Raw genomic sequence first — 26,546 nt, 5'->3', positions numbered from 1 at the left:
CTTAAAGAAAATCTTGTGAAACTATTTTTGAAGGAATTTCCAGAGAAATTATTTTAAAAAATTGCAACGGAATTCCCAAAGGAATTTCAAAAGTAGCTTTTGAAGGAAATACTTTAAAAAAATCCGAGGGAACTCTTGAAGGCATATTCAAAGTAATTTTATTGAACAAATTTAAAAAAATGTCTCAAATTTCTTCAGGAGTTCTTCTCAAATTCCTTTAGGAATTTATTCTGAAATTTCTTTAGAATCTTATTAGAAAATTCCTTAAATTTAGTTAAACATTTTTTGAAAGGAATTTCTGAAGGAAATTTAGAAAAAAATAAAATACTGGAAATGTTTCCGAATGAATATAGTCTTCGAAGGAAAAGAATTTCCAAAGAAATTGAAGTATGAAGTAGGAATTTCCGGAAGAATTCCAGAATAATTCTCTGAAGGAATTTCTGAAATAATTTCTAAAGGAATTTCAAAAGAAATAGGAATTTTCAAAGGAATTCCTTGAGTTTTTGTTTTTCGAAGGAATTTCCAATGAATCTGAATTCTGAAAATTCTGAATGAATTTTCGAAGATATTTCTGGATGAATTCCTGGAAAATTTTTTGAAAGAATTTCTGGCAGAGTTCCTGAACACATGTTGCATAGCAGTTTAGTAACGCATATGCAACCAAATATAGTCACATTTAAGTTACTGCATCCATGTATGATATTTATATTGGCCTTGACAAGAATTGAAATTTTCAATAGCTCATCGTTAAACATCTTAAGTTTCAATGAAATTGGAAAATTGCTGGAGAGTGTCCGAGTCAATTGATATATAAATCATAAAAATCCATCGAAAGATAAAGGCGTAACGCTCTGGATTTCCAAAAATTCAAATGACATTAGTATAGTAAAGAAAGACGTAAGTGCTACGTCAACAAAATGCCAAATTTTTTAATGAAATTCAAATACTGCCCTGATTCAAGTCCCGTACAAGATAGAAACTTTGATGAGTAACATTCAAATACTCTAATTCAAGGAAGATGAAGATGATAAACTATTTCATAAGAAAATTATTTTGAGCTTTTTAGTGGAATGTCTTCACTTGTCATAAGACGAGTTAATACAATCCCATTGAATTCCACCACTTAATTGTATCTTGACAGATACGTATTTCGACCTCAACAGTAAGGCCGTCTTCAGTGTCTTGTACTTGACTCGACTTGTCGTACTGCGGTACACATTTTTTACACTGTTTACACTGTACTGCGGTACACATTTCCGCAAAACGATTTTACAGCATTCTCTGTTCTTGAGATTGAATTAACATTACGGGCGCCGATTATTACACTTGTTGCACAAATTTGTTGTTACGATGAGGAAATCTGGGCCGTTTACCGCTTCTAATGTTTTACCACTCCATAAACTGTAAAACCAAGTTTTATGATGCGGAATAGCAAAAACAAATTTTCAATTCTGCAATACCCTGGCGCTCTGCATCGTATTCTCAATCAAGATTCAATTTCGGATTTGGAAGCAGCAAAAAGCGTTTAAACGCTGCCATATTTTTGACAAGTTATTGATTTAATGACATTATTTACCAGGCTCGATCGTGAAGGTCGTTGCTTGTTGGCCGTAGCCATAGAGCAGCAGTGCAACAACCCAAAACACACCATCGCATCGGATGGCAGAAGCATGTGAATAGCATTTAGCCCTATATCCAACCTATAGTGGTTTGGTTGGTCGATAAAATGTGTCCGCGATATTTAAAAGCATCAACTATACTAATTCGATTATGAAGTCCACCGAACGCTGCTGGCTTGGCTCTGTATTATTTCTAGTTACGTACGGTGCCCGGTCCCGATGTTTAATACAGTTGAATTTTCGCGCCTCTGAAAACTAGTTATGCGTTTTTGGTGCCCAACGTCGCTCGGTCGGTGTGTTACTCGCGGTTCTGACGATGCTTACCCCGCCGTCGCGCTTACATGTTGGTGCTGCTGCTGAGGCTACTTCAGATGCAGTAGTATGTGCTTTTGTTTACAAAATTGAAAATAGTGGTATTTTTCGTACTTGCGTGTAACGTGGGAGGTACATGTGTTTTTGACGAACTGGAGGTTATTTTTAATTGCACTTTTCGGGCGGCGGCCGGTGATGCAGGAATCCATTCCATCGAAGATGAAGTAATTGGATTGTAGTGTTTGCATTGATATATGTAGATAGTTTGTTGCGTTGAATAGCTAGCAAGAACCAGAGCGCAATATGTAAGAGAATTCGTATTGCTTCCATTGTCTAATGCAGTCACTGTTCCATAATCCTGGATTATCCTGAATTTCACAGCATATCTTGTTATGTCATGTACTAATTAGGTGGAATTACATAAGAAAACGTAGGGATTTCAATACTTGAGACGGTTTTATTTTACAAGATTTGTTTTATACTACTTTTTATTTTGGTTTTATCTTACATAACAAAATCAATCTGTCAGTAAATCTTTTCCAATTCATCAGAGGCGATAAACCGTAATGCCTTCCACATACCTACATACCCTAGAATTTTAATGCTAAGTGTTTTATTGTGTGGGTCAGATTAGCTCTCCACGATAGACTATCGCAATGTCACACATATCATACGTCAGTCAGATAATCCAAAACAACTCGCACCGACTCTAGGTGGGACCAGTACACCTAGATACTTTCATACGCGATAGCAATGTTTTATGTTAATGTCGTTAGTCACACCGGATGGGCTGTATCCAGCTGCGGTTCAATGTTGCCGGCGGTGACTGACAATGATGACATCTATGACGACGACTAACTCCACTACTGTGCCCGATTACCGCGCTTTCACTTGTCCTCCGGTGGCCGTTCGTGCGAGGTGAGACCCGATTGCCGGAACGTTTTGTTTATCTAACGGGTGTTTTGCCTGTGGGAATGCCTCAATACGTATGTATATATTATGCCCGGTGAATAATAGAGATTAACCTGATGCTGATAAAAGCCAACGGCTCTATAGTGAGAAATGACTTTTTTATTGTTCCAGTATTATTTCGCACGGTTGGAATAAGCAGATTTACAAAAAGTTTGCGTAACTAAGGACAATTAATAAATTGTTTATTTTGGATAATGACCATCATATCTGAATTATCAAATCAAGCATCATCTAACTGAAATTCGTATTAAGTAAGATGTTTTACTGTAGCTTGTTCTTTTTGATTGGTTGACTTACCAATGTTATCAGTACATATATGATGCTTATCGCTGAACAAAAAAATACCTCTGTATAAATTTGTACCGACACGTACGTTTTAGTACCGTGACACATGTTAGATATTATCTACGAAAAAAGTGTTCAGTGACAGCTCAGCTGGCGCTAATAATATTGGTGATAAGTACAAATATAGGACATGATTTTTCTTTTTTCTGTAGCTTGATGAAAACCATTGCGTGTTCCTTGCTACGTGGCCAAGCCATTGACCGTGCTACTATTTCAGTAGAACGGTGCAATTGGGTCACGCAATGCAAGGCTATGTAGAAGGCCATACTTCATTATCACTAAGGTGGTTGTCTGATAAATGTCAAGGTTGTTTGAGTGGTTTGATTTTTCCAATAATAATGAATTCTGATTGGTATTGTATGATCAATAGAGTTTCGCATACGAAAATAAAAATAGACGAATCCATCTGTTTGTCTAGAAATTTCAATTGATTAGTGTGTGCTCGGATTCGGAATCGGAAGTGGGACTGGGTCGGCCACAGCTTACGTAGGGTGGAAACTAAATCTTTTTTTCAGTCATATAGTCATAATATCTTTTTTCGGTTCTATCACAAACGCCCGAATGACACTCGCCCGAATTCCATTCGTCCGAATGACAAACGCCCGAATTCCATTCGCCCGAATAGACCAAACGCCCGAAAAGACCAAACGCCCGAAAAGACCATTCACCCGAATGGACCATTCGCCCGAAAAGACCATTCGCCCGAATAGACTATACGCCCGAATAAACTCTTCACCTTACTTGATGAAAAGATGTTTTGTAACTAATAAAAAGAAGTTGTGTCATCAAATGATTTTCTACTTATCTCATATTTTGTTGTACACGTCTCTCACATGTATCTATGTAAATATGTATTCGTTTCGTCTATGTGTGAAATAGTAAGAAAAATAATGACATGATTTCTTTGTATACGTATGCATAAAGTTCTTTAAGGTAGCTTCACACCTCGGGAATTTGTTCCGCAGATTTTTTCCCCGGGGCACAAGGACCAAAATCCGGCGGAAAACTTTCCCGAGGTGTATAGCCCCATTTAACATTGATTATAAATAAAATCTACACAGTGATGAGCAATCCATTGACATAGAAAAGAAAGTCAGTTTTAATTGCTCAGCATTGTTGAGAGAATCAGATATTGAAATATGTTTAATGTATGGTAGTCACTTATACCGGTCCACAAACATCCTGAAATGAATCAAAACCTGACGGAATAATTAGAGCTGTAGCGAAAAATAACGTTGCAAGGATATTTATTTAAACCAATCGTCAAAAATAAGAGGCGCAAATAGGAATTCACCCTTCTTTTCTTCATATATTGTTCTTTCTAAATGTATTGAAGACATGACATTTTTTCCTAAGTATTTATTAAGGTTCAAGCAAAATTCGTTTCAAAGATAAGCAAAAACGAGCCACGACGTATAATGTAACGCTGGTGACGACGTGATGAACTCTTATAACCAGCAGTATTTCAAGACAAAATTTTCAAAACGACTTATCTGCTTTTTTAAACAAAGATTCAAACGTCGATTTGACGATTCTGATAGCACTCCCACGCAAACCAACACTATGAATAGGTAGGTGAAGGTTTCGGCTACCTGTTGATGGTGTTGGTTTGCGTCAAAGTGCTATCAGATTCGTTAAATCGACGTTTGAATCTTTGTTTACAAAAGCAGATAAGTCGTTTTGAAAATTTTGTCATGATTTGACGATATATATGTGCATATCAACAGATGCTATATGACAACATTGGACGCAGAACCTCTCTTGCGATCGACTATCCATGGTAATGATGGGACGATCTTTCTATTTCCTTCAACACATCATTCAGTGTTGTAAGCACAAGCCAAGATTTGGATAATTGACGGAACATTCTCAACTGCTCCACAACAATTTGCTCAAGTGTTCACAATTCACGGAACTGTAGGCGAAGGTCAACACCGTCGATTCGTTCCCTTGGTATTAATGCTAAAACACGGGAACGTATGATACAACCTTTTGTTCATTGATGGAACGAAATTTATCAGTATACGTTAGATCCAGAGTATATACTATTGGATTTTAAGATGGCTGAGATTAATGCACAGGAACGTGTCTTCCCAAATTCAAGTTTCAAAGATGTTTCTTTCTCCTCAAACAAAGTTTTGTTTTTAGAAAACATCAGCGATTGGGATTACAATCGGCATACGGGAAGGATTACAGACTTCAACTTGCCTATAAAAAGTTTGTTACCTTAGCACTTTTTTCATGTTAAGATATAACCAAGGCATTCAAGGAGGTTCGAAAATCTTGCCCAAAGAAACGTAATTTTTTTTTATGTAAGCAAGAATTATGTGAATGGGGTGTACCCGTTAGGCATAATGGACGTTATACGTGACCCAAAGAACAGCTCTTGACATAAAGAAGGCAGGATTATGCCAAACGACCATTGTGCCTAACGTACATTATCCCTAACGTACATTATCCCTAACGTAGCGGACTCATGTGAAAGGTCGTCAATCAACACACAAAAAGACCACAAGAGACCCACTTTTCTCCCCTTCACTATGGTCGGTCTATGAAAATATACTAAACAGTATTCCTCGAACTTCCAATAACATTTTAGGGTGGCACAATAAGTGGAATACGCTTTTGAAACGAGGAAGTTCTCCGTTTTACAGCGTTCCAAAACAGTTTCAACTAGAAGAAAGAAATGCGATCACTGCAGGCTAAGAAGACTTCTAAAATAGCAGAAAAGAATGAAAAACTATACAAACTGGTCCAGGTGCAATGCATATTTTTTCTTTTCTTTTAATATGATTAGAAAAAATAACATGTTGTTATAGAATCTGGAAGTAATCCAAAATATATGACCTATTCGGGCGAGCGGTACATTCGGGCGAGTGGTCCATTCGGGCGAATGGTCTTTTCGGGCGTTTGGTCTTTACGGGCGAATGGAATTCGGGCGATTGTTACATTCGGGCGTTTGTCATTCGGGCGTTTGTGATAGAATATTTTTTTCAAACATAACTATAATCAAATGTTTTTACCTGCATGGTGGGCCGATTTAATATTTGTGTCATGTTTATGATATGCTGCAAACATTAATGTTGACAAGAAAATGCTCCGAAATACATCCTACCTACAGGATGCTTTTCAATACTGACTGTTAGGTCAAGACAAGACAAGACAAGATATAACTATAATTTTTCGGTAAAATCAAGGGTAAAATCGTTTTGCCTTTCTCGTACAACGAAGTTTTACCGAAAGGCTATTATTTCACTACGAAAACGAACTTTTTATAGAAGCCCCGGAGGCCCATAGTGTTATATACCAATGGACTCAGCTCGATTAGCCGAGCAAATATCTGCCTGTCCGTGTGTATGTGTGTGCGCAAAAGCTAAGAAAAACATTAGACAAATTTTCATATAGTAATTTTCAACCGATTTTCTCGCAGCAAGTTTTATTCGACAGCTTAAAACAGTGAATTCAGTTGATGTATGCATGTGTGCATAGGCTAAGCTTATCTAAAATGAGACACTGGAAATAAAAATGTTGGATAATAATTCATATATTGATAGCTTACAATGATTTTACTAAAATAGCATGTTACATCAATAAAAATCACTTAAAAATGCCATTTGTCTGAACAAAACTCGGAAATTCGAATTTCCGAATGCTTGGTGATTTTGGTGGTAAACAATGCAAACTTTTCAAAATATAATCTCGTTAAGAAATGTATGTACTTCATATGGTCTACACAGAAAAAAAATATGAAAAGTAAACAGCGCGTAAAACTTGAGATGTGGAAATTTACGCTATTCTACGCTGAAATGGTCCTCTTCCTAAAAAGTTTGCTTACAACTTGCATGCAATACAGACGATTTATGTTTAATATTGGCTATATCTTGCGTTGAATGACGATGATAATGGCGTTCCATTTATGTGCATGATTTTTAACGTAAATTTTAGTGGATTTTTCTATCTGTGTATATCACCCACACCAGAACGTGTCCGTTTTATCCCACCATGATCCAATTTCTTAACAAATTCTCAAAAAATCGAATTTTGAGATAAATCATCAATTCAACCCGTACACAATCCTTGGATAGACTAAGTTTGAGATCCTCGAGGATCTTGCCGAATAGTATTGCCGATTTCTGTTTTAAAACATAATTACATCACCATGGCATTTCATCCATAGTTTACATTAAATCTTTAATAAACAGAATAGTTTTCATTGTTTGAATGTAGTAAAACATGTTACACTCATAATTTAAAACAAACAATAAGATCCACTTGATGGAGTGCCAAATTTGTAACGATTTAGCTCAAACGGGACCTGTCCGTTTTACCTACCCTGTCCATTTTACCCCCGCCCCTCCTAATCAATAAACCAAAATAGACTTCGATGAATGTTGTTCTCAGCTACATGTTACTATAGAAAATAAAGTTGTAAAGGGACACTTCTAAAAACAACACTTGCAGTCCCTGCATCAGCATATATAGAGCAAAAGGAAACAATTTAAAAGTCCTTCTTGTAAACTTTGATCAAAAATTAAGATTGATATTTTACGTTTGCTTTAGAAGGTTTGAATCACTCCTTCATTCATGCACAGATAGAAAAATTCACTGAAATTTACGCTCGAAATCATGCACATAAATGGAACGCCATTTTTAGCGTAATTCCACACGGGATACAGCCTAAATGTATATAATATTTGACGTGAATCGTCAATATTTCATAAAGTTGTAAACAATCTTGTTAGCAAGAGGACCATTTCAGTGTAGAATAGCGTAAATTTCCACATGTCAAGTTTTACGTGCTGTGTATTTTTCATTATTTTTTTCCCTAGTGTGTGCCCTAGGGATACTTGGATCTTCATCTTGGGCGGCTGCTTGCTTCAGCCCTGAACTGCGGCACACTGCGTGCTAGGTCAGATTCCAGTCGATGCTTTTTATCTAGAAGTGTGGTGACGTACTTGCCCCTGGGTCTGCCTCTGCTGCGATGTGTTGCAGGATTCCAGTTCAGCGGTATTTTTTTTTTTGGTATTTTACCTCTTATGCATTGCTGGTTCACACCAATTTCTGTCATCGAGGTCGTCGCTACTGCTCGGGAAGCGTACAATCGGTATTTCGTGTACCTGAAGGAAATAAATAGACCCATCTCGCGGTACTTAGCCTCTTACCCAGCAACTCCTATCCCTACCTCCTCGTTGAGCCGGCTGGGATACGAGCAACCTTAGGGAAGGTCGTAACCAACCCCGGTGGGAACTATGGTCGTATGCTGACAGGGAAGAGGGGTTTGCTCCTCTCCGGGGAATAGAGTCTCAACAAAATTGCAAATAAACGTAACATTCAATTGATCTCACTATTCTTTTAAATTGAAATAAATTTAAACGGTGCTTGCTTGTAAAACCTGCAGTTTTACACGCCGTTGAATTTTCAAAATTATTTGCTGTGTAACTTTAAGAGTTAATCATACCATCTACCAGAGCTGCGACAACACACACGAGCTGGGAACAGCTTACATAGTAATAGGCGATATGCAAAGGTGCGTGATCGGGTGGTGGCCGATCAAAGAGAGAATATGCAGGTTTGAGGATCAAAGGCCGTTTCTTCAACTTTAGCATAATCAACGTCCATAGCCCACATTGCGGAAGCAATGATGATGATCAGGACGCACTCTACGCGCAGCTAGAACGTGAGTAGGACAGTAGGGAAAGGTGGGTAAACTTGATCTTCGGGGAGACTTGATCACCCCATGTTTTATCGAGAACTAAAGTAGTTTTGTTCTAGCATATTTTTTAGTATAAATCCTCTAAAAAATGACCTTTATGTGGTGAGTTATTTTTTTGGATTGACAACCTTATTTACTCTGTAGGGCGGTTTGTATGTTTTGACCTTCCTGAAGATTTTTTTTATTGGCCACGCAAAATTTGAACAACTTTTCATAACAATGACCAAATGCTTTCGTTTTTTCACAGCACAAAGCCATAAATATGCTTAATGATCTGTACTAATGAAAATGTCAACATTTCATCAAAGTTTTAGGATATTTGGATTTGAAGTTATTGCCTCAATATGGGGACACTTGATCCCCCATTAGTCACCAATACAAAAATTTGGCGAAAAAAATCAAAAAAAATATAAATCTGTTCTCAGGCTTTTAATTTTTTGTAGATTTGTTAAATTTGATGAAATGTTGTCAGGAAAACATATTTATTGCGTAGATATCATAAAAAGGGGATCAATTCTCCCCAAATTTCAAAATTGCATGTGCTGTCGAATTCAATAACAAAAATCGTTCATGTTCACGCACAGCAATTCGAAAATTCCGCGTATTTTGAAGGAAATATATTTTAAAATTCTGAGGGCACCTGTCTAATTTTATCAAAGTAAGTTCTTGGAGAGGGATCAATTTCCCCCGAAAATTTTAAAAGTTGATGTTTGACAGCACTTCAAAAAATCGATTGTGTATTAATAACAGAAATAATTTAAGGACTGTCATACATAAGTAAAGTTAAATACTAGGGTATCTGTTCCATTATTAATAACATGCTCCTATATCAATAACATTCGCAAAACAAGCAATTTAGGCTCAATTTGTGTCGTGTTTTGTGGTTTTCCGGCGACAAAAATGAGAAATCAAACAATTAGCGCACCAATTCTTTGTTTTCGAATGGTATTGATTTGGGTACATGGTATGAATTCAAGGAGCAGTTCCCCTATATTTCTTAGAGAGACTATGTGGAAATCGCGTATGTTTATTAATTTTTGGCTGTGATACATCGGAAATCAGAAAAGGGGATCAAGTCTCCCCAGTCTCCCCTACGCCTAAGCCGCGATTTCAATATCATCATACGATATTTGAACGCTCGAGTTGGCCAAGTGAAGGGCTGAGCTCATCAAGTTAACCACTTACTTGGTGGTTCGACAATGGACCAGATCTTTGCTGTACGGCAAATCCTCCAAAAATAATTAATACCATTAATTACCATGTCCCAACCTGGGTTGGCATTGTGCATCTCGTCTCGAAACGAGCAAACCATGCAAACTGTCATACGAAAGAGCTGTCGAAAGAAGATGCGCAATGAGGCCCCAGTTTATCGATTTCAAGGCGCACTGTGGTCGGATATCATGAAATCTCGCTTAACTTTTCAAAAGGTCCTAAGTAACAATTTTTTCATGAATTAATTTGAGTAGTGCAATCAAAAGCTTTCATATTGGTCTGTTGATTGCGCTATTGAAATTAATTCATGAAAAAAATGTTACTTAGGACCTTTTGAAAAGTTAAGCGAGAAATCATGGCATTAATAAATAACTCCTTAGGGTTGCCTCATAGAAGTTTGGTGTCTTCCACAAAGTTGTTGCATGATAAGTAGGCCTTCATATGGTGATAAAAATTTAGTTCGGAACTCTACCGCTAGGGCGGCGCTTCAGCTAACTTTTTATATGAGCATTACAGGATGATGGTGTCTTCAGCAAAAATCAAGAATTCAGTATTTTGAGCAACTCTTGAGAAGGAACTATCTTTGAAAAGGCTTTTGATTCTGAGATACAATGCATTTTATGTAAAAAATTTGAGTTTATATCCAAAATTTGATTATTTTTAGTTTAATTTTGTATCTATGTGAAATATTTACTACCACATAATTTATCCGCATCTCGGAGAGTAATATATAGTAGTGTCTGAGCCGATTGGACCATGAAATAATTTGCAAAACGCCTTAATTTTTGGAAAATATTCAAAAATATGATGAAAAATCGATTTATTTTCCTACTCCCTCCACTTCCCGCTTAGATTTTTTTTCGGATAGAATCTTTGGGTTATAAAGAATGTAACGGACGCGAATTCGGTTGCAGAAATTTGCCGTAAATCTTCCACAGTGCCTTAATATTTATTTAGTTCAGCATGTGTTTGACGGAAACCTTGTCACTTATTCAATCAAAGTAGGCCGGAAAATTCATATTATAATGAGCACATAAACTTTCTGGGCTTCGTTTTGGTTATTTTGCAGTATTATTTTAAAATATATTGGTTGGAATTTAGCTTAGAAATTACTAAATTACGCTACAGATTTGGTTCCCTTAAAGTTAAAGTTAGTACACTCTGGACGGATTTCGAAACAAGAAGGTTTGATTCCATCCATATTCTTAACAAGCTTTGACTAGATCATATCAAAACGTAAACTAATTAACGTTGTCCGTTAATCCATGTCTAATTCGAGGGGTGTGCCAATCATAAAAATTATAAAACGTGTTTTTGATAAGATTCCTCAGAAATACCATCGGGTGTCAGTATATTTGGCGATATTCTATTTTCATCTTTAAGATCTAAATCGTTGAAAATGGGCTCTCATGAAACATCACCGGAAATAAGGAATAGCTCCTAGTTCTGAAAAAAGATAAGTACGTTCTTCTATGATTAATGTACAAAACATTTTGTATTTATATTATGTTCTGCATAAACAGTTCGTATGCCAACGTTAAATAAATATTAAAATGTTATTAACTATTATTTAAGAAAAATATAGTACCAGCAGAAAATTTCTATTGCATGGTACTATAAATGGTAGTAATGGTAGGACTGCATCCAAGAAATTTGTGGCGTATGTTAAATTGAGCGCAAAATCATTAATGCGAAAATAAATATTGTACATAGATACAAAATTAAACCAAAAAAATCAAATTTTGGGAATAAAAGCACATTAAAAAAAAGGCACTGTATCTTAAAATCAAAAGCCTTTTCAAAGATGGTTCTTTCGTAAGAGTTTCTCATAATACTAAATTCTCAAACTTTGCAGAAGACACCATCAACCTGTCATGCTCATATAAAAAGTTAGCTGAAGCGACCCCCTAGCGGTAGAGTTCCGAACTAAATTTTTATCACCATATGAAGGCCTACTTATCAAACAACAACTTTGTGGAAGACACCAAACTTCTATGAGGCAACCCTAAGGAGTTATTTATTAATGCCATGATTTCATGATATCCGACCACAGTGCGGCGTACGACAGTATTAACCGCGTAGTGTTATGGAAAATTATGGAAGAGAACAGCTTCCCTGGAAAGCATACCAGTCTGACCAAAAGCAAAGGTGGATGGCGATGTGCTTCAGTAAAGGTGTGGGCCAAAGTCCTCTCTGTCTGTAGTATTCGAAAAAATAACGTAAACATTGCCACCCACAGTGGGTGGGCGGAATGATACGTCACGTCTGTTAATAAAATTGTACTGAGTATGCCAGACGTGACGTCACATTCGGCCATCTTCGGCAACCCAGCTGAGGGTTTCTTTCTCAAAAGAGCGAATTTTCGTTAAACAAATACTTCTTTGGGGTTTGGCCCACACCTGTAGTAAAGCACATCGGGTGGATGGTGTGCAAAACTGTGTGAAAATTTCGGGCGAACACTCCAGATTCACTACAGATATGAAACTTGGACCGTGTTCGAGGAGAACTTGCAAGCACTCTGAGTATTCTAGAGACGGGTGCTTAGGACTATCTTTGGAAGTGTGCAAGAAGACGGTGTGTGACGGCGAAGGATGAACCACGAGCTCGCCCAGCTCTACGTCGAACCCAGTTCCCAGAAGGTAGCTAAAGCCGGAAGAGTAAGATGGGCAGGGCATGTTGCAACCAAAGAAAATTCTTCTGAAACTCCTCAGATTTTTTTATGGAGTTTCCACTGAATGCGAAATTTCCAAACAAATTATCCTAAAAACTAATGGAAAACTAATCGTAATTTAATTTTTTTTTAATTTCTTTGGTTTTCTTGGAGAAATTCATTGCGTTGTCCATAAGAATGTTTTTCGAACTACCACGAAAATTGTTCCGAAGGAAGGCTCGTTTGGCCAAAAGTCATTCGGTGAAAAGTCGTATGACGGAAATGGTCTTTAGGCCGAAAACGGTTAAGCCGAAAGTGTCATTTGGCCGAAAGTGACATACAGCCAAGAGGGATATACAAACAGGTCGTCTTTGTTGCGAAACGATTTAATTCTAACAAAAAAGTTATTAAGAAAATACTCAATCGTGGGAAATTTAATTTAACACGTAAAAGAATAAAATCAATATCAATAATGAGCAGTTTTGTTTTCTTCATAACTTTGCTTCCAAACGACAAATCGCTTCGCAACAACTACTGCCTTTCAGCTTGAAAAGTATTCTGTGTAGTCAATGTGTTGATTATATTTAAATAATTGATGGGACACCTCACGTAGCGATCCTTCACACAGTTTTCGCAGTAATATCCATACAAACTTTAAATGACGTGTGCACAATCAAATTACATCCAAATTTGCCAAAAATTTGAATCACTCTACTAGACACACTGTGACCCTTTTTACGCGAATTTTGAAATCTAAACGTTTACTCTAATTTTTTTTACGCGATTTTTTTTTTCGTCGGTTCTGGGGTCCTACTAATTTTTTTTACGAGGATTATGATATTTACGTAGTTTATAAGCAATATAAAAAAAATGTTTTGCCAAAATCGAATGGGGTCTGTACAGCCGAAAAAGTCGACCCGTTCGACCAATTGACATTTTCATCCAAATTACCTTTTCTGCCAAACAAACGACTTTCGGCCTTCTCGCCTTCGGTCAAAAGGTTTTCGGCAGAAGTCTTTCAGCCAAATGGCTCTCTCCATTACAGTTTGCAAAATCGGAATAAAAAAGAACGCAATTCAACCAAGGCATGTACAACAAGGGTAATACCTATAAAAATCACAAAAATCCGTAGAATCTGACAGTTGCGACCCCTTTTACGAAAATATGTGGGAAGTGCCCAATTTTTGTTCGCGATGACACCAGAACTCGACGTTTCATGCATGTTTGAGACATTCGACATCATTTTTTTTTCTAATTTCGAAAAAAAATTAAGTCTCAAAAAGTTTATTTAATTTTTTTTATTCTGTTCTATGGTTAGGTTCTATGGCAGAGGTTCGTCTTGATTAACGGGTTGCCAATGTGATAGTAATGAAAGGGTGGTGTATTCTAAATTGGATGCCGAAACGAGCTCTTTCGCTCATTTCGAATTCTACTAACAGTTACCTGATAGAACCATAAGTTGTTGGTTTTAGAATAGAAGATGAATGAATGAAAGCCCACCCTCAACTTACAGCCAAGCGAAGTAAAGTTCCATGTTACTAGCCTTCAAATATAATCCTTTTCTCATCGCGTAGGCTAGATGTACCAGTCGTGGCTATAGCACCAGTTGTCGCACTAGTGCTTTATATGCGAAATGGCAAAACAAGTTCAGATCGAAAAAGCATATTCATATGATACGATAACACCTTTGATCTCCTCCTTTGATTGTAAAAATTGATTTTGCTTAATTTTTGACGTGCTTTGCACCAGTTGTCGCACTAGTGGTCCCTATTTGGCCAACCTCATAAGAAAACAATGGGATTTGCCACATAAGGAACCAAAATTAAGAATAGTGTCACAACTGGTGCATGCGTTTCTATTATGGATTAATCAATTTTGAGGATTGTAACAAATTTTATTGTGGTTTTCACGGCTGTTCTAAGGAGCAGGAAGTAAGACCTTTCGTTTGATATACGTATAAAGTCGACGCCCATGCCTTTTACTTATTAAAAAAAAGTTGTTCTTATGTATAGCAACAATTGGTACACCCACCCTATGTCTTTGCCGATTGTATGGAATCGTATCTACTTTTTTTACGTTGTTCCTTAAAATATATTTCATGAGGGATTATTGCACTAAAGTTCTGTCCGAATTTAGAACTGATCTTGTGTTCTTTATGCGGCACAGGATCGCTTAAAAAGGACTTACTGTCAATTTTAAGCAGCTTTCAATAGAAGTTTAACGGAGACCACAAGTCGTAGATGAGGAGTCATTCATTCTTTTGTTCTCAAAGCAACTGGTCGTTGGAAACAACTGTACTTTGTCAGTGATAATTTGTTTATCCTCTACTATCGAATGAAATTTCAATGCGTCTTAAAATTTACAAAACATGATGAAGTTAGTCGAACACTAGCTGTCACTAGTTCGTTTTGAACTATAAATAGGAAAAGGAAATTAAAACACAGACGGCTTCCAACTGTGGGATTATCGCTTTGCCTTCGGTGGGCCGCCGGTTATCGCTTTCTCCTTTTCTGTTGATTGCATGGTATTATATGATGAAGCATGATGTCATTTTGAGTTAACAATTTTTCTTGCTTTTTATTTCAGCTCCGGGAAGAGACAGCTGGGATCCAATGCCTTAGCCAAGTAAGTACCGCACAGTACGGTCGCAGTTCAACTAATTCTTAGAAGAACATGGCAATGCGTCAGTTTTGGCACACATCAGTTCGTATTTACCCAACTAAACAAATTGCTCGGCGACATTTCGGTGGAATGAGTCCGTTAGAAACAAAGAAATAGACCAGCCAATCCAATGTTTACCACTTGTGTAAGTGGTAAACAATAAAAAACGGAACTTGCAGCACAGATATTCTGAAAACGTAGCGGTGCGCGAAAATATGGTCACATATATACGCATAACTGTGGGGTCCATAAGAGCATTAATTTGCGGCTATGGCATGCCTCCTCGTCGGAAATATATATGTGACTGATTTGAATGTGTAATATTGTACTGGGCTTTTTAGTTTTGGTATGCCGTCGCGGTTGAAGGTATGGGAAAAGTGAAATAAGTACATGCAAAGTAATACACTTCAATGTCTTCATGTATATCCTTATTTACTGTCTTTTACTAATAACCAGTACGGAGTTTGACTTATGCACAGTATAAGCCCAACCCTGTTATGCTTTCCGTTTTGATTTATATTGCTTCTATAATATTTGAGAAGAGTTTTAAAAATTTTCCCGTATGCTTCCCCGTGCATTTTTTTTTCAAATATCCTTCGACTTCTTCTTCTTCATGAAACCATTAATCGCCAATAACAAAATACTTGAGCTTCCTAAACTTATCGACTTTCTAAAGAACAACCATTACTGCGTCCGTGAAGCTGATATATCGTCGGCCCACACATCGTCGATGACAATGAAAGCTATTTGCACTCGCACAACCCAACCGAACCGTCGCGTCGTCGTTGGACCTCACTCGACAATCCCTGAAAATGCGAACAATCATGGAGAACAGTGAACGATGCGCGGCGATGGCGGCGTTTTGGACTGCATGACAAATATGTGGCTACGAACCAGCTGTTCCAAGCAACAAGTTGACGACCTTCGACACACAACAACTATTCCACTGATTGAATGCGTCGGAGATGAAATGCCTTAGGTTAACATCAGCAGTTGCGACAGTTATATTAGCCGATGACCGCTCGGATGAAGTAGGCAAATGTTGCATTTTCAATTTCAGGTTAGTCAGTCATCTAAAGAAAAGAGTCAGCTGAAGTTTGTCTCGTTGAAGTCCAAGTTAGTCACTTGGTTCAACTTTTTTTTCCCTTCGAACGTGATTGGTTTACGTAAATAGAAAGATAAGTATTATTAGCGTGACGACGATGAAGACCGGTCACCACGCACCGGACTCTTGCGGGCAAAAAAAAACTTAGCCAATCTGGAATGTAACTGCTGTTCGTTGAAGAGCAGGAAGGATTTTTTTTCAAGCGGCAGATAATATTGCCTTCCGGTAGCTAATTACATCATTCGCATCGGTGCGATTTTCCTTAACATTTTCACATGAAACGCACCGTTCCGATATTATATTCGCTCTTTATCGAAAATTTTCGTCATTAGACTAATGCTTTTCACAATGAAAGTAGATTTTTTTTCGTAAATTGTATCTCTAAAGGGTTCAACATTGCAAATTTTTAATATGCTTGTCCTATTCCTTATTTGCATCTCAATCTTAGTTTCTTCTGTGTGTCACGTTCTATCAAAATGATTCCTATCGATTAAAAAAAAAAAAATTAAAAGTTGATTTGCAATAAAAATTCTTTTTGCCTTTCTCGTACAACCAAGTTGTACCGAAAGGCTATCATTTCACTCCGAAAACGACCTTTTTATATAAGACTTAGATATAATACTTAGTGTCAAAGACCCGTAGTGTTAAATGAATCTATATCATTTCGTCGAATGACATTTAGTCGAATGACATTTGGTCGAAAGGACATTACGTCGAATGGACGTTTGATCGAAGGGACATTTAGTCGAAAATGATTTTTTAATCCACTAGAGACGTAGGACATTTGGTCGGAATGACACTACGTCGAATGGACATTTAGTTGAAATCAGATTTTAGAATAAAGAATCTTCGTACAATTGGTCGAATGACGTTTGTTCAAAAGCGGATTTTCGAATTAAAAATCTTGGTACATTTAGTCCAATAACGTTCCGTCGAATGGCTATTTAAAAAAAAGAATTTTGGTCAATATCAATTAAAAAATGAATGATTTATTGTGGTGTTTATAAAAGTCAGCATATATTGTCCAAAGAATGATGGGTTCATAAAAAGAATAAATAATACGAAAACGGTAAATATTCCCGACTGAATATTGACTTTGGCGAACCCCTCTAACCGACTACGATGAATCTATTCCACCTGGTCAAAAGAAATTCAGTCGAATGATGTTTCGTCAACAGACATGACGTCGAATAGATTAGGTCATATGGCCATTTAGTCGGAATTAAATTTTCGGCTAATAATTAACGAATTATGCCGTCTAAGACAAGTTTAGTACTCTCCATTTAATTCCATTAATTATTTTGATATCTTTGCAGATACGTATTTCGACCACAACTTTGTCTGCAAAGATAACAAAATAATTAGTGGAATTAAATGGAGAGTACTGAACTCGTCTTAGACGGCATAATTCGTTAATTATTAGCCGAAAATTTAATTCCGACTAAATAGCCATATGCAGTGGAGTAGCCACGGGGGTGGTTTTGGGTATAAAACCCCCCCCCAAAGACAAAATTTTTGGAAGAAATTTTTTTTTTCGAAAAATGATTTAAATTTAATTCCGACTAAATAGCCATATGACCTAATCTATTCGACGTCATGTCTGTTGACGAAACATCATTCGACTGATTTTTTTTGGACCAGGTGGAATAGATTCATCGTACTCGGTTAGAGGGGTTTGCCAAAGTCAATATCCAGTCGGGAATATTCACCGTTTTCGTATTATTTATTCTTTTTATGAACCCATCATTCTTTGGACAATATATGCTGACTTTTATAAACACCACAATAAATCATGAACGGATGAATACATTTCACTGAAAAGAGCTTAAAATATTTTTCCAACGAATTATGGTTTGGAATTTTATTCTGAACTTATTATTGTATAAATATTGAGTGAAAGAAAGAGTTTAATGAAAAGAACTAGAAAACCATATCCATTCGACCAAACGTCCTTTCGACGAAATGTCATTTGACCAAATGTCATTAGACTAAATGTTCCAAAGGCGACTACGATGAAAGGCGACCAATCGACTCAGCTCGACGAGCTGATCAAATGTCTGTCTGTCCGTGTGTATGTATGTGTGTGTGTGTGCACAAAAGCTAAGAAAAACATGAGACAACTTTTCATATAGTAATCTTTATCCGATTATCTCGCAAAAAGTTGCATTCGAAAGGTGGTAAAGCCTAGTTGATCACTATTGATAACGATCGACCGCTGCGTTCAAAAGTTATTAAGAAAATGGTACATCGAACTGTATTATCTTCATATAAGGTTGGTGTCCTGGCTAAATGCGAGAAAGGCAGTATCACTACTCGGTGGATTAAGTTGGGTTTTTGATATGTTCAACATTTTTTCTCGGGATAGGTAATTAAGTTCCCTACTAACCGTTCATACATTGCAAGCTCTATTTTCTTACTTTTAAGGAAAAAAACAAGTTTTTTTTAGCGGTGATTAGTAACTTTATAAGCAGAGACCGGCGGAGTGAAAAACTGAGGAAAAGGCAACGTATAAAAATGCATGAAATCGTGAAAATTGGAATCGTTGAATTGGAACCGCTTTTGAAGGTTCGGTTAGAAACAAGCTGGATGATGATGCCTCTCTCGTTCAATGAGACAGGGTTCCACGTCGAATTTGTTTTACGCGGTTTCAAATAACTTCGGAGCGCATAGTTCGATTGGGCAAATTTTCAATAGGAAAGAATGGGACAGGATTATGTGTTGAATGCAACCTGTTGCGAGCTATTCGGTTAAGAGTAAGTGCCAGAAAAATAAGTGACATTTTTGTGCGCACAGACACACACAGACATCACCTCAATTCGTCGGACTATAAAAGGTTTGTTTTTGGAGTGAACATATAGCGTTTACGTATACTCAGTATACGAGAAATACAAACATATTATATATTACTCCTTTATTTCCTATTACGATCAAAACATTGTGTCTTGCTTGATTATACAGTACTACATTATGTATGTACATATATATAAAATTCATGAAAATGTCAATGTTCTTAATGATTAGAGTTCAAGAATTGTATCAAGATAACAGCAAACATTCTTTGTAATAGAACATCTTACTAGAACAACTGATTGTTTTCCCGTGTTTGTGAAAATTGTGCTCATAATGCTAATGGAATCAAAATACAAAGACCATGTTGTCTTTCAATACAAACTTTACACTGATCGCTGTAATTTGGAAACTGAGTAATTCTCGCTGAGACCGGGCCACTATTTACACGAGGTTGTTGAAAATAATTCAAGAATTTCGGTATTGGTAAATCGCACATAACTTTTGATAGAAAAAAACATACACCTGAGATTTTTGGACACAATGCTTTCCATCGATGTGTTAATATTCAAAATCCGTGGTTGCGAACCTGGCGGAAAAATAGTTTTCAAAAATAAATCCAAGATGGCGGCCAAATTCAATATAGCTGCTTCTATTTTTTTTATTGCAAATTCAGGATACACTCTTCCTCTTTCCAACGATATGCAGATATCTATGATCTGTTGAGAAATGTTGGAGTTATGACAGTTTTGGTGAGTCAAGAATTGACGAAAATCGAGGGGTCCATTAAAATGATTTCCTGTATAACTAACGAGGGGTTCATCTTTCTGAAGAATTTAACTCGGATCCTTAATATACTCGCCGGAAGCTATCGAAAGAATATAAATTTAGTCATTTTTAAGAACCTCGTGCAAATAGTGGCCCGGTCTCAGCGAGAATTACTCAACTATTATTTAGCCTGTTGATGAATTTGTTCCGCAATTCGCCGATGAAATTGACAAACTCATATATCAAACCCATGCGTTAATTTTTATAGAACAATATTTTTCTTTTCGCTGCGATGAATTTAATATTTAATCATAACACACCTATATGAAGGATAAGAAAAATAATCCTTCCTGAGGAATAAAAAAGCGTCATCAGAAGAAGACACAATTCTTGAGATTTGTGTCTTTCAGATTTTTTTTATGGCAACTCTAAAAAATAATTTTCTTGCTTTCATCGGCATCTATTCACAATGAAGTTCATTACTTTTCCATAAAAAATATACATCAAGAATAACTACAAAATGTAAAAAAAATTCTTTGTCAAAATAAAATTTGACTGCGTCATAAAAAGTTGAATGTTTTGACTTGCGATGATATCAATCCAATGTTTTCAGTTAGTTAAGGTATTGAGCTAAGTTAAGTTAGCTGAGGTGCCAAACTTCTCATCGATATGCATATGTTTATATAAATATCGAAATCAATAAAGTAATGGTAGAACTAGCTAACTGTGCCCTAACCGGCCCACTTCCCCTACTATAGGAATGTTAGTTACCTACATTTATTTTTTATGTTTTGTGCACATTGTGCATTGTTGATTTTGGCGTTATGTAATTTGCTGTTGTGCTTAGTACCATGGGTCAAGATAAAGAATGTGTAAAAGTATTAATGTAAAAGTATTTTTTTATATTATATAAATGTATGCTTTCCAACCCGATTTTTTTTCAATACCCGCAATTTCAAAGACAAGGATTACTCCGAATATGAGCTTTCTATGGGACGGCAGACATTGCAATATTATTCGATCACATGGTATGTATTCCCATTGCTACATACGATGCTGGGTCATTAGGCCGAAAGCCGTTAGGCCGAAGGTCATTAGGCCGAAGGCCATTAGGCCGAATGGTCATTAGGCCGAACGGTCATTAGGCCGAATGAGAACTAGGGAGTGAGAAGTGAGTAGTGCGAAGTGAGGAAGAAGTAGAATGGAGAAGAAAGAAGAAGGAAGAAGGAGGAAGAAAGAAGGAAGAAGGATGAAGGAAGAAGGAAGAAGGAAGAAGGAAGAAGGAAGATGGAAGAAGAAAGAAGGAATAAGAAAGAAGGAAGAAGGAAGGAGGAAGAAGGAAGAAGGAAGAAGAAAGAAGAAAGAAGGAAGAAGGAAGATGGAAAAAGGAAGAAGGAAGAAGAACGAATGAAGAAGGAAGAGTGATGAAGGAAGAGTGATGAAGGAAGAAGGAAGATGGAAAAAAAGAAGAAGGAAGAAGAACGAATGAAGAAGGAAGAGTGATGAAGGAAGAAGGAAGAAGGAAGAAGGAAGAAGGAAGAAGGAAGAAGGAAGAAGGAAGAAGGAAGAAGGAAGAAGGAAGAAGGAAGAAGGAAGAAGGAAGAAGGAAGAAGGAAGAAGGAAGAAGGAAGAAGGAAGAAGGAAGAAGAGAGAAGGAAGAAGGAAGAAGGAAGAAGAAAGAAGGAAGAAGGAAGAAGAAAGAAGGAAGAAGGAAGAAGGAAGAAGAAAGAAGGAAGAAGGGAGAAGGAAGAAGGGAGAAGGAAGAAGGAAGAAGGAAGAAGGAAAAAGGAAGAAAGAAGAAGAAAGAAAGAAGAAAGAAGAAGGAAGAAGAAAGAATAAGGAAGAAGTAAGAAGGAAGAATAAAGAAGGTAGAGGGAAGAAGAAAGCTAGAAGAAGTAAGAACGAAGAATAAAGAAAGAAGATGGAAGATGGAAAAAGGAAGAAGGAAGAAGGAACAATGAAGAAAGAAAAAGAAAGAAAGAAGAAGGAAGATAGAAGAAGGAAAAAGGAAGAAGGAAGAAGGAAGGAGGAAGAAGAAAGAAAGAAGAAGGAAGAAGGAAGAATGAAGAAGGAAAAGAAAGAAAGAGGAAAGAAGGAAGGAAGAAGGAAGAAGGAAGAAGGAAGAAGGAAGAAGGAAGAAGGAAGAAGGAAGAAGGAAGAAGGAAGAAGGAAGAAGGAAGAAGGAAAAAGGAAGATGGAAGAAGGAAGAAGGAAGCAGGAAGAAGGAAGAAGAAGGAAGAAGGAAGAAGGAAGAAGGAAGAAGGAAGAAGGAAGAAGGAAGAAGGAAGAAGGAAGAAGGAAGAAGGAAGAAGGAAGAAGGAAGAAGGAAGAAGGAAGAAGGAAGAAGGAAGAAGGAAGAAGGAAGAAGGAAGAAGGAAGGAAGAAGGAAGAAGGAAGAAGGAAGAAGGAAGAAGGAAGAAGGAAGAAGGAAGAAGGAAGAAGGAAGAAGGAAGAAGGAAGAAGGAAGAAGGAAGAAGGAAGAAGGAAGAAGGAAGAAGGAAGAAGGAAGAAGGAAGAAGGAATAAGGAATAAGGAATAAGGAATAAGGAATAAGGAATAAGGAATATGGAATAAGGAAGAAGTAAGAAGTAAGAAGTAAGAAGTAAGAAGTAAGAAGTAAGAAGGAAGAAGGAAGAAGGAAGAAGGAAGAAGGAAGAAGGAAGAAGGACGAAGGAAGAAGGGGGAAGGAAGAAGGAAGAAGGAAGAAGGAAGAAATAAGAAGGAAGAAATAAGAAGGAAGAAGGAAGAAGGAAGAAGAAAAAAGGAATAAGGAAGAAGAAAGAAAGAAGAAGGAAGAAGGAAGAAGGAAGAAGGAAGAAGGAAGAAGGAAGAAGGAAGAAGGAAGAAGGAAGAAAAACGAAGGAAGAAGGAAGAAGGAAGAAGGGAGAAGGGAGAAGGAAGAAGGAAGAAGGAAGCAGGAAAAAGGAAGAAGGAAGAAGGAAGAAGAAAGAAGGAAGAAGGAAGAAGGAAGAAGGAAGAAGGAAGAAGGGAGAAGGGAGAAGGAAAAAGGAAGAAGGAAGAAGGAAAAAGGAAGAAGAAAGAAGGAAGAAGGAAGAAGGATGAAGAAAGAAGGAAAAAGGAAGAAGGAAGAAGGAAGAAGGAAGAAGGAAGAAGGAAGAAGGAAGAAGGAAGAAGGAAGAAGGAAGAAGGAAGAAGAAAGAAGGAAGAAGAAAGAAGGAAGAAGGAAGAAGGAAGAAGGAAGAAGGAAGAAGGAAGAAGGGAGAAGGAAGAAGAAAGGCGGAAGAAGGAAGAAGGAAGAAGGAAAAAGGAAGAAGGGAGAAGGAAGAAGAAAGAAGGAAGAAGGAAGAAGGAAGAAGAAAGAAAAAAGAAGGAAGAGGGAAGAAGGAAGAAGGAAGAAGGAAGAAGAAAAAAGGAAGAAAAAAAAGGAAGAAGGAAAAATGATGAAGGAAGAAGAAAGAAAGAAAAAGGAAGAACAAAAAAGGAAGAAGTGAGATGGGAGGATGAAGAAGGGAGAAGGAAGAAGAAAGAAGGAAGAAGGAAGAAGGAACAAGGAAGAAGTAAGAAGGAAGAAGGAAGAAGGGAGGAGGAAGAAGGAAGAAGACAGATAGATGAAGGAAGATGCAAGAAGGGAGAACGAAGAAGGGAGAAGGAAGAAGGGAGAAGAAGAAGGGGTAAGGTAAAGAAAGAACTTCTCATTTTTCACTTTTCGCTTCTTTCTACTAATTCGGCCTAATGGCCATTCGGCCTAATGACCGTTCGGCCTAATGACCTTCGGCCAAATGGCCTTCGGCCTAATGGCCTGACACCGCTACATACATATTTTCCATAAGGCCCTCCCCCTGATTTTTTTTCCAAAAAATTATATTTTGAGGGGGCAACAAAATAAAATTCGGATTATTTTGAGAATTTTCAAAACATTCTTTAAGAAATTTTGATTTTTTTCATTTTAATATTTATTTTCTATTATCCCCTCCCCCCCCTTAACCTTTCGGAGACCAGTAGGACAAAATATTAATTAAATATTTGTAACGGCCTAATCAAAGAGCGCTCTGAAAAGATATTATCATTTGAGATTGAGCATTTGATGGTGCTCCTGATAGCCAGGCCATTTTGAGTTTTATTCACGTTGCGAAGATGTAACCGAATATGCTTGTCAGCTTTCCACGTTTTTTTTTCCTCGTTGGTCACCCAAAAGCCTGCTTGCCTTGGTATGATAGTTTCCATGCTATCAGCCAAGCCATTCCTGGGTGGACGTTTGGCAATATTACAGCGATTTCATTTAATATATTGTTCTCTGATGGTCCTCTCCATACTTTCATCCCATATAATAAATTTTGTTTATGTCGCTCGCTACTTTAAGCTTAGTGCGTGTGCTCACCGATGAAATTCAACGAAAAATTCAAACATCACGCACCAATTCTTCGTTTCGTTAAACAGCAATTTCGATTGCTGAAACCTCTCCAGCAATGCACTACTTTGCTGATTAGCAGAAATGTTATTGAATGTTTGCTATAATACAGTAATATAGTTTGCTGAACACCACCCAGCAAATTATATTTGTCTGTTTATTTATCTATTTGCTGGACTACAGTAATTGATCTGCCGAAGTACTGATAATCTGTAATAACAATACTGGACACCAGCAAACCGTTCAGTCTGTTAGTCATCAATGGAAATTATTGACACAAGATCAAACTTTTTTTTTGGAGCGCGTATGTTTGGCGAGAAATTATCTTTTAATATGCATTTCCTTAGGACTAAAATAAATACTCCCCCTAAACAATTAGAAAATTTCCATAAAAAATAGAAAATTGCCAATAAAGAAATCAGGGTATGAGCAATAAATAAATATAAAATTTCCACAAATAAAACAAAATTTCCATAAACAATTAAAATTTTTCCACATAACATAAATAAATAAGCAATTTTGCAATTTTGCAAAAATTGCAATTATAAAAGAAGAATTTTCCATAAAAAAAATAAAACGTTCCAGGAAAAAAATACAAAATTTCCATAAATAAATCAATAGGGACACGGCAGGTATTTTCGTCTGTTCGTCATAGTCTCGAAAACCAATAAAAGAGACGCTTTTTTGTAAAACTCATACGTACCAAATCGTAAGCTCAGGAAAAACGTTCTGCTATAGTGGAGTTCTAGCAAATGTACGTTGCTTTCGTTGGTTTTAGCCCCTACGACGATGGACGGAAATACCTGCCGTGTCCCTATTAGCAATAAAAAATTACAAAATTTTCCACAAAATAAATATATTTTTTCCATAAATAAATAAAAATTTTCCACAAAATGAACAATAAAGAGCAATAAAGAACTAAGAAAATTTCCATTAGGAAATATAAAAAAGCAATCAAACTGTGCTTTTTTTTTCCATAGTTGACCCCTTTCTTAAAAGCGTTTAAAGTTCATGTAAAATTTCATCAGCTTAGGGTGGCTTCACCCTAAGAGTATAAGAATAAATAATTATCACTGTTATATTTTTTTAAATGATGCATCTAACAAAGAAAAAATGGCGGAAAAATTTTTGTCCATTATAAAGCTATTTTTTTTTAAACTTTATTAAAATGCTGAAAATGCAGCCGACAATGTTTCCAAATGTATTGCTAGAAATCAGCATTTTTTAGTGGACGGTCAGCATTTAAACTGTCACTTAATTGTAAATTTGGTTTGCTAGTTGAGCAGTAATTGATTTTGCTGAAAAAAATGCTGAATTAATAGCACACAAAAATTAACCAAAAAACAAATTGTGTTAACATTGTTAAAAGGCAGGCCAAGCTCCAGTTGGAATGTAGAGCCATTGAAGAAGAAAAGAAAAATTTTACTAAATTTTCGATTTGTAACATTTTGAACGAAACTCTCAATTGCAAATGAGTAAGGTTTAGCGTGCATCACAGAAATGTTTAAACGCTACAACACACTTACAATTACCCCCTCAAAATTGAGTTGAATTCGATTAATTTCCATTAAAGTCAAAATTTGAGTAAACTTCAATAAAACGATGATTACGCTTAAACTAGGGATCTGTTTGCTGTAAAATGCACTCAGATAGACAGGTAAATTTGTTTCCGACCAGTCGTTTAAAAAATGATTGAACTGACTGGAAATCGTCATTTTGTTGGAGTTGTATCTTTACTCAAATTTTAAGTTGTCCCATTTTTAATGAAAGTGAATCGGATTTGTCACAATTTTGATTGGTTCATTTCAAACGTGCAGAAATGTTTCACCCCTTTCTATGAGCATGATTGTAGTTTGCTATAATAATATGTGCCGCTATAATTAGCCCACACGCTCAAGCTTCGCTATTCAAGAATTAAAAGGCAACATTTGTAATAAAAATTGTGTTCATGGTTATATCATCATTCAGTTATTTTGACTACTCTCTCAATTTGAAATTTAAATGCATTAAAATGAATAACTACAATTAAGAGA

At 36.6% G+C, this 26,546-nt stretch overlaps 1 protein-coding gene across 9 annotated transcripts in view; it reads left to right on the top strand.

Moving 5' to 3' along the window:
- Positions 1–26,546, top strand: part of LOC134224745 (rab11 family-interacting protein 4B) — a 330,754-nt gene that overhangs the window by 140,877 nt on the left and 163,331 nt on the right. For all 9 annotated transcript variants that reach the window (XM_062704294.1, XM_062704293.1, XM_062704292.1 and 6 more), the window contains one exon: positions 15,410–15,448. In XM_062704294.1, the coding sequence (XP_062560278.1) occupies positions 15,410–15,448 (39 nt within the window). The remainder of the gene's footprint in view (positions 1–15,409; positions 15,449–26,546) is intronic.

The sequence above is a fragment of the Armigeres subalbatus genome, chromosome 3 (genome assembly GCF_024139115.2).
Source record: "Armigeres subalbatus isolate Guangzhou_Male chromosome 3, GZ_Asu_2, whole genome shotgun sequence".
Lineage (NCBI taxonomy): Eukaryota > Metazoa > Arthropoda > Insecta > Diptera > Culicidae > Armigeres > Armigeres subalbatus.
This window is presented reverse-complemented; position numbering and strand designations above follow the sequence as displayed.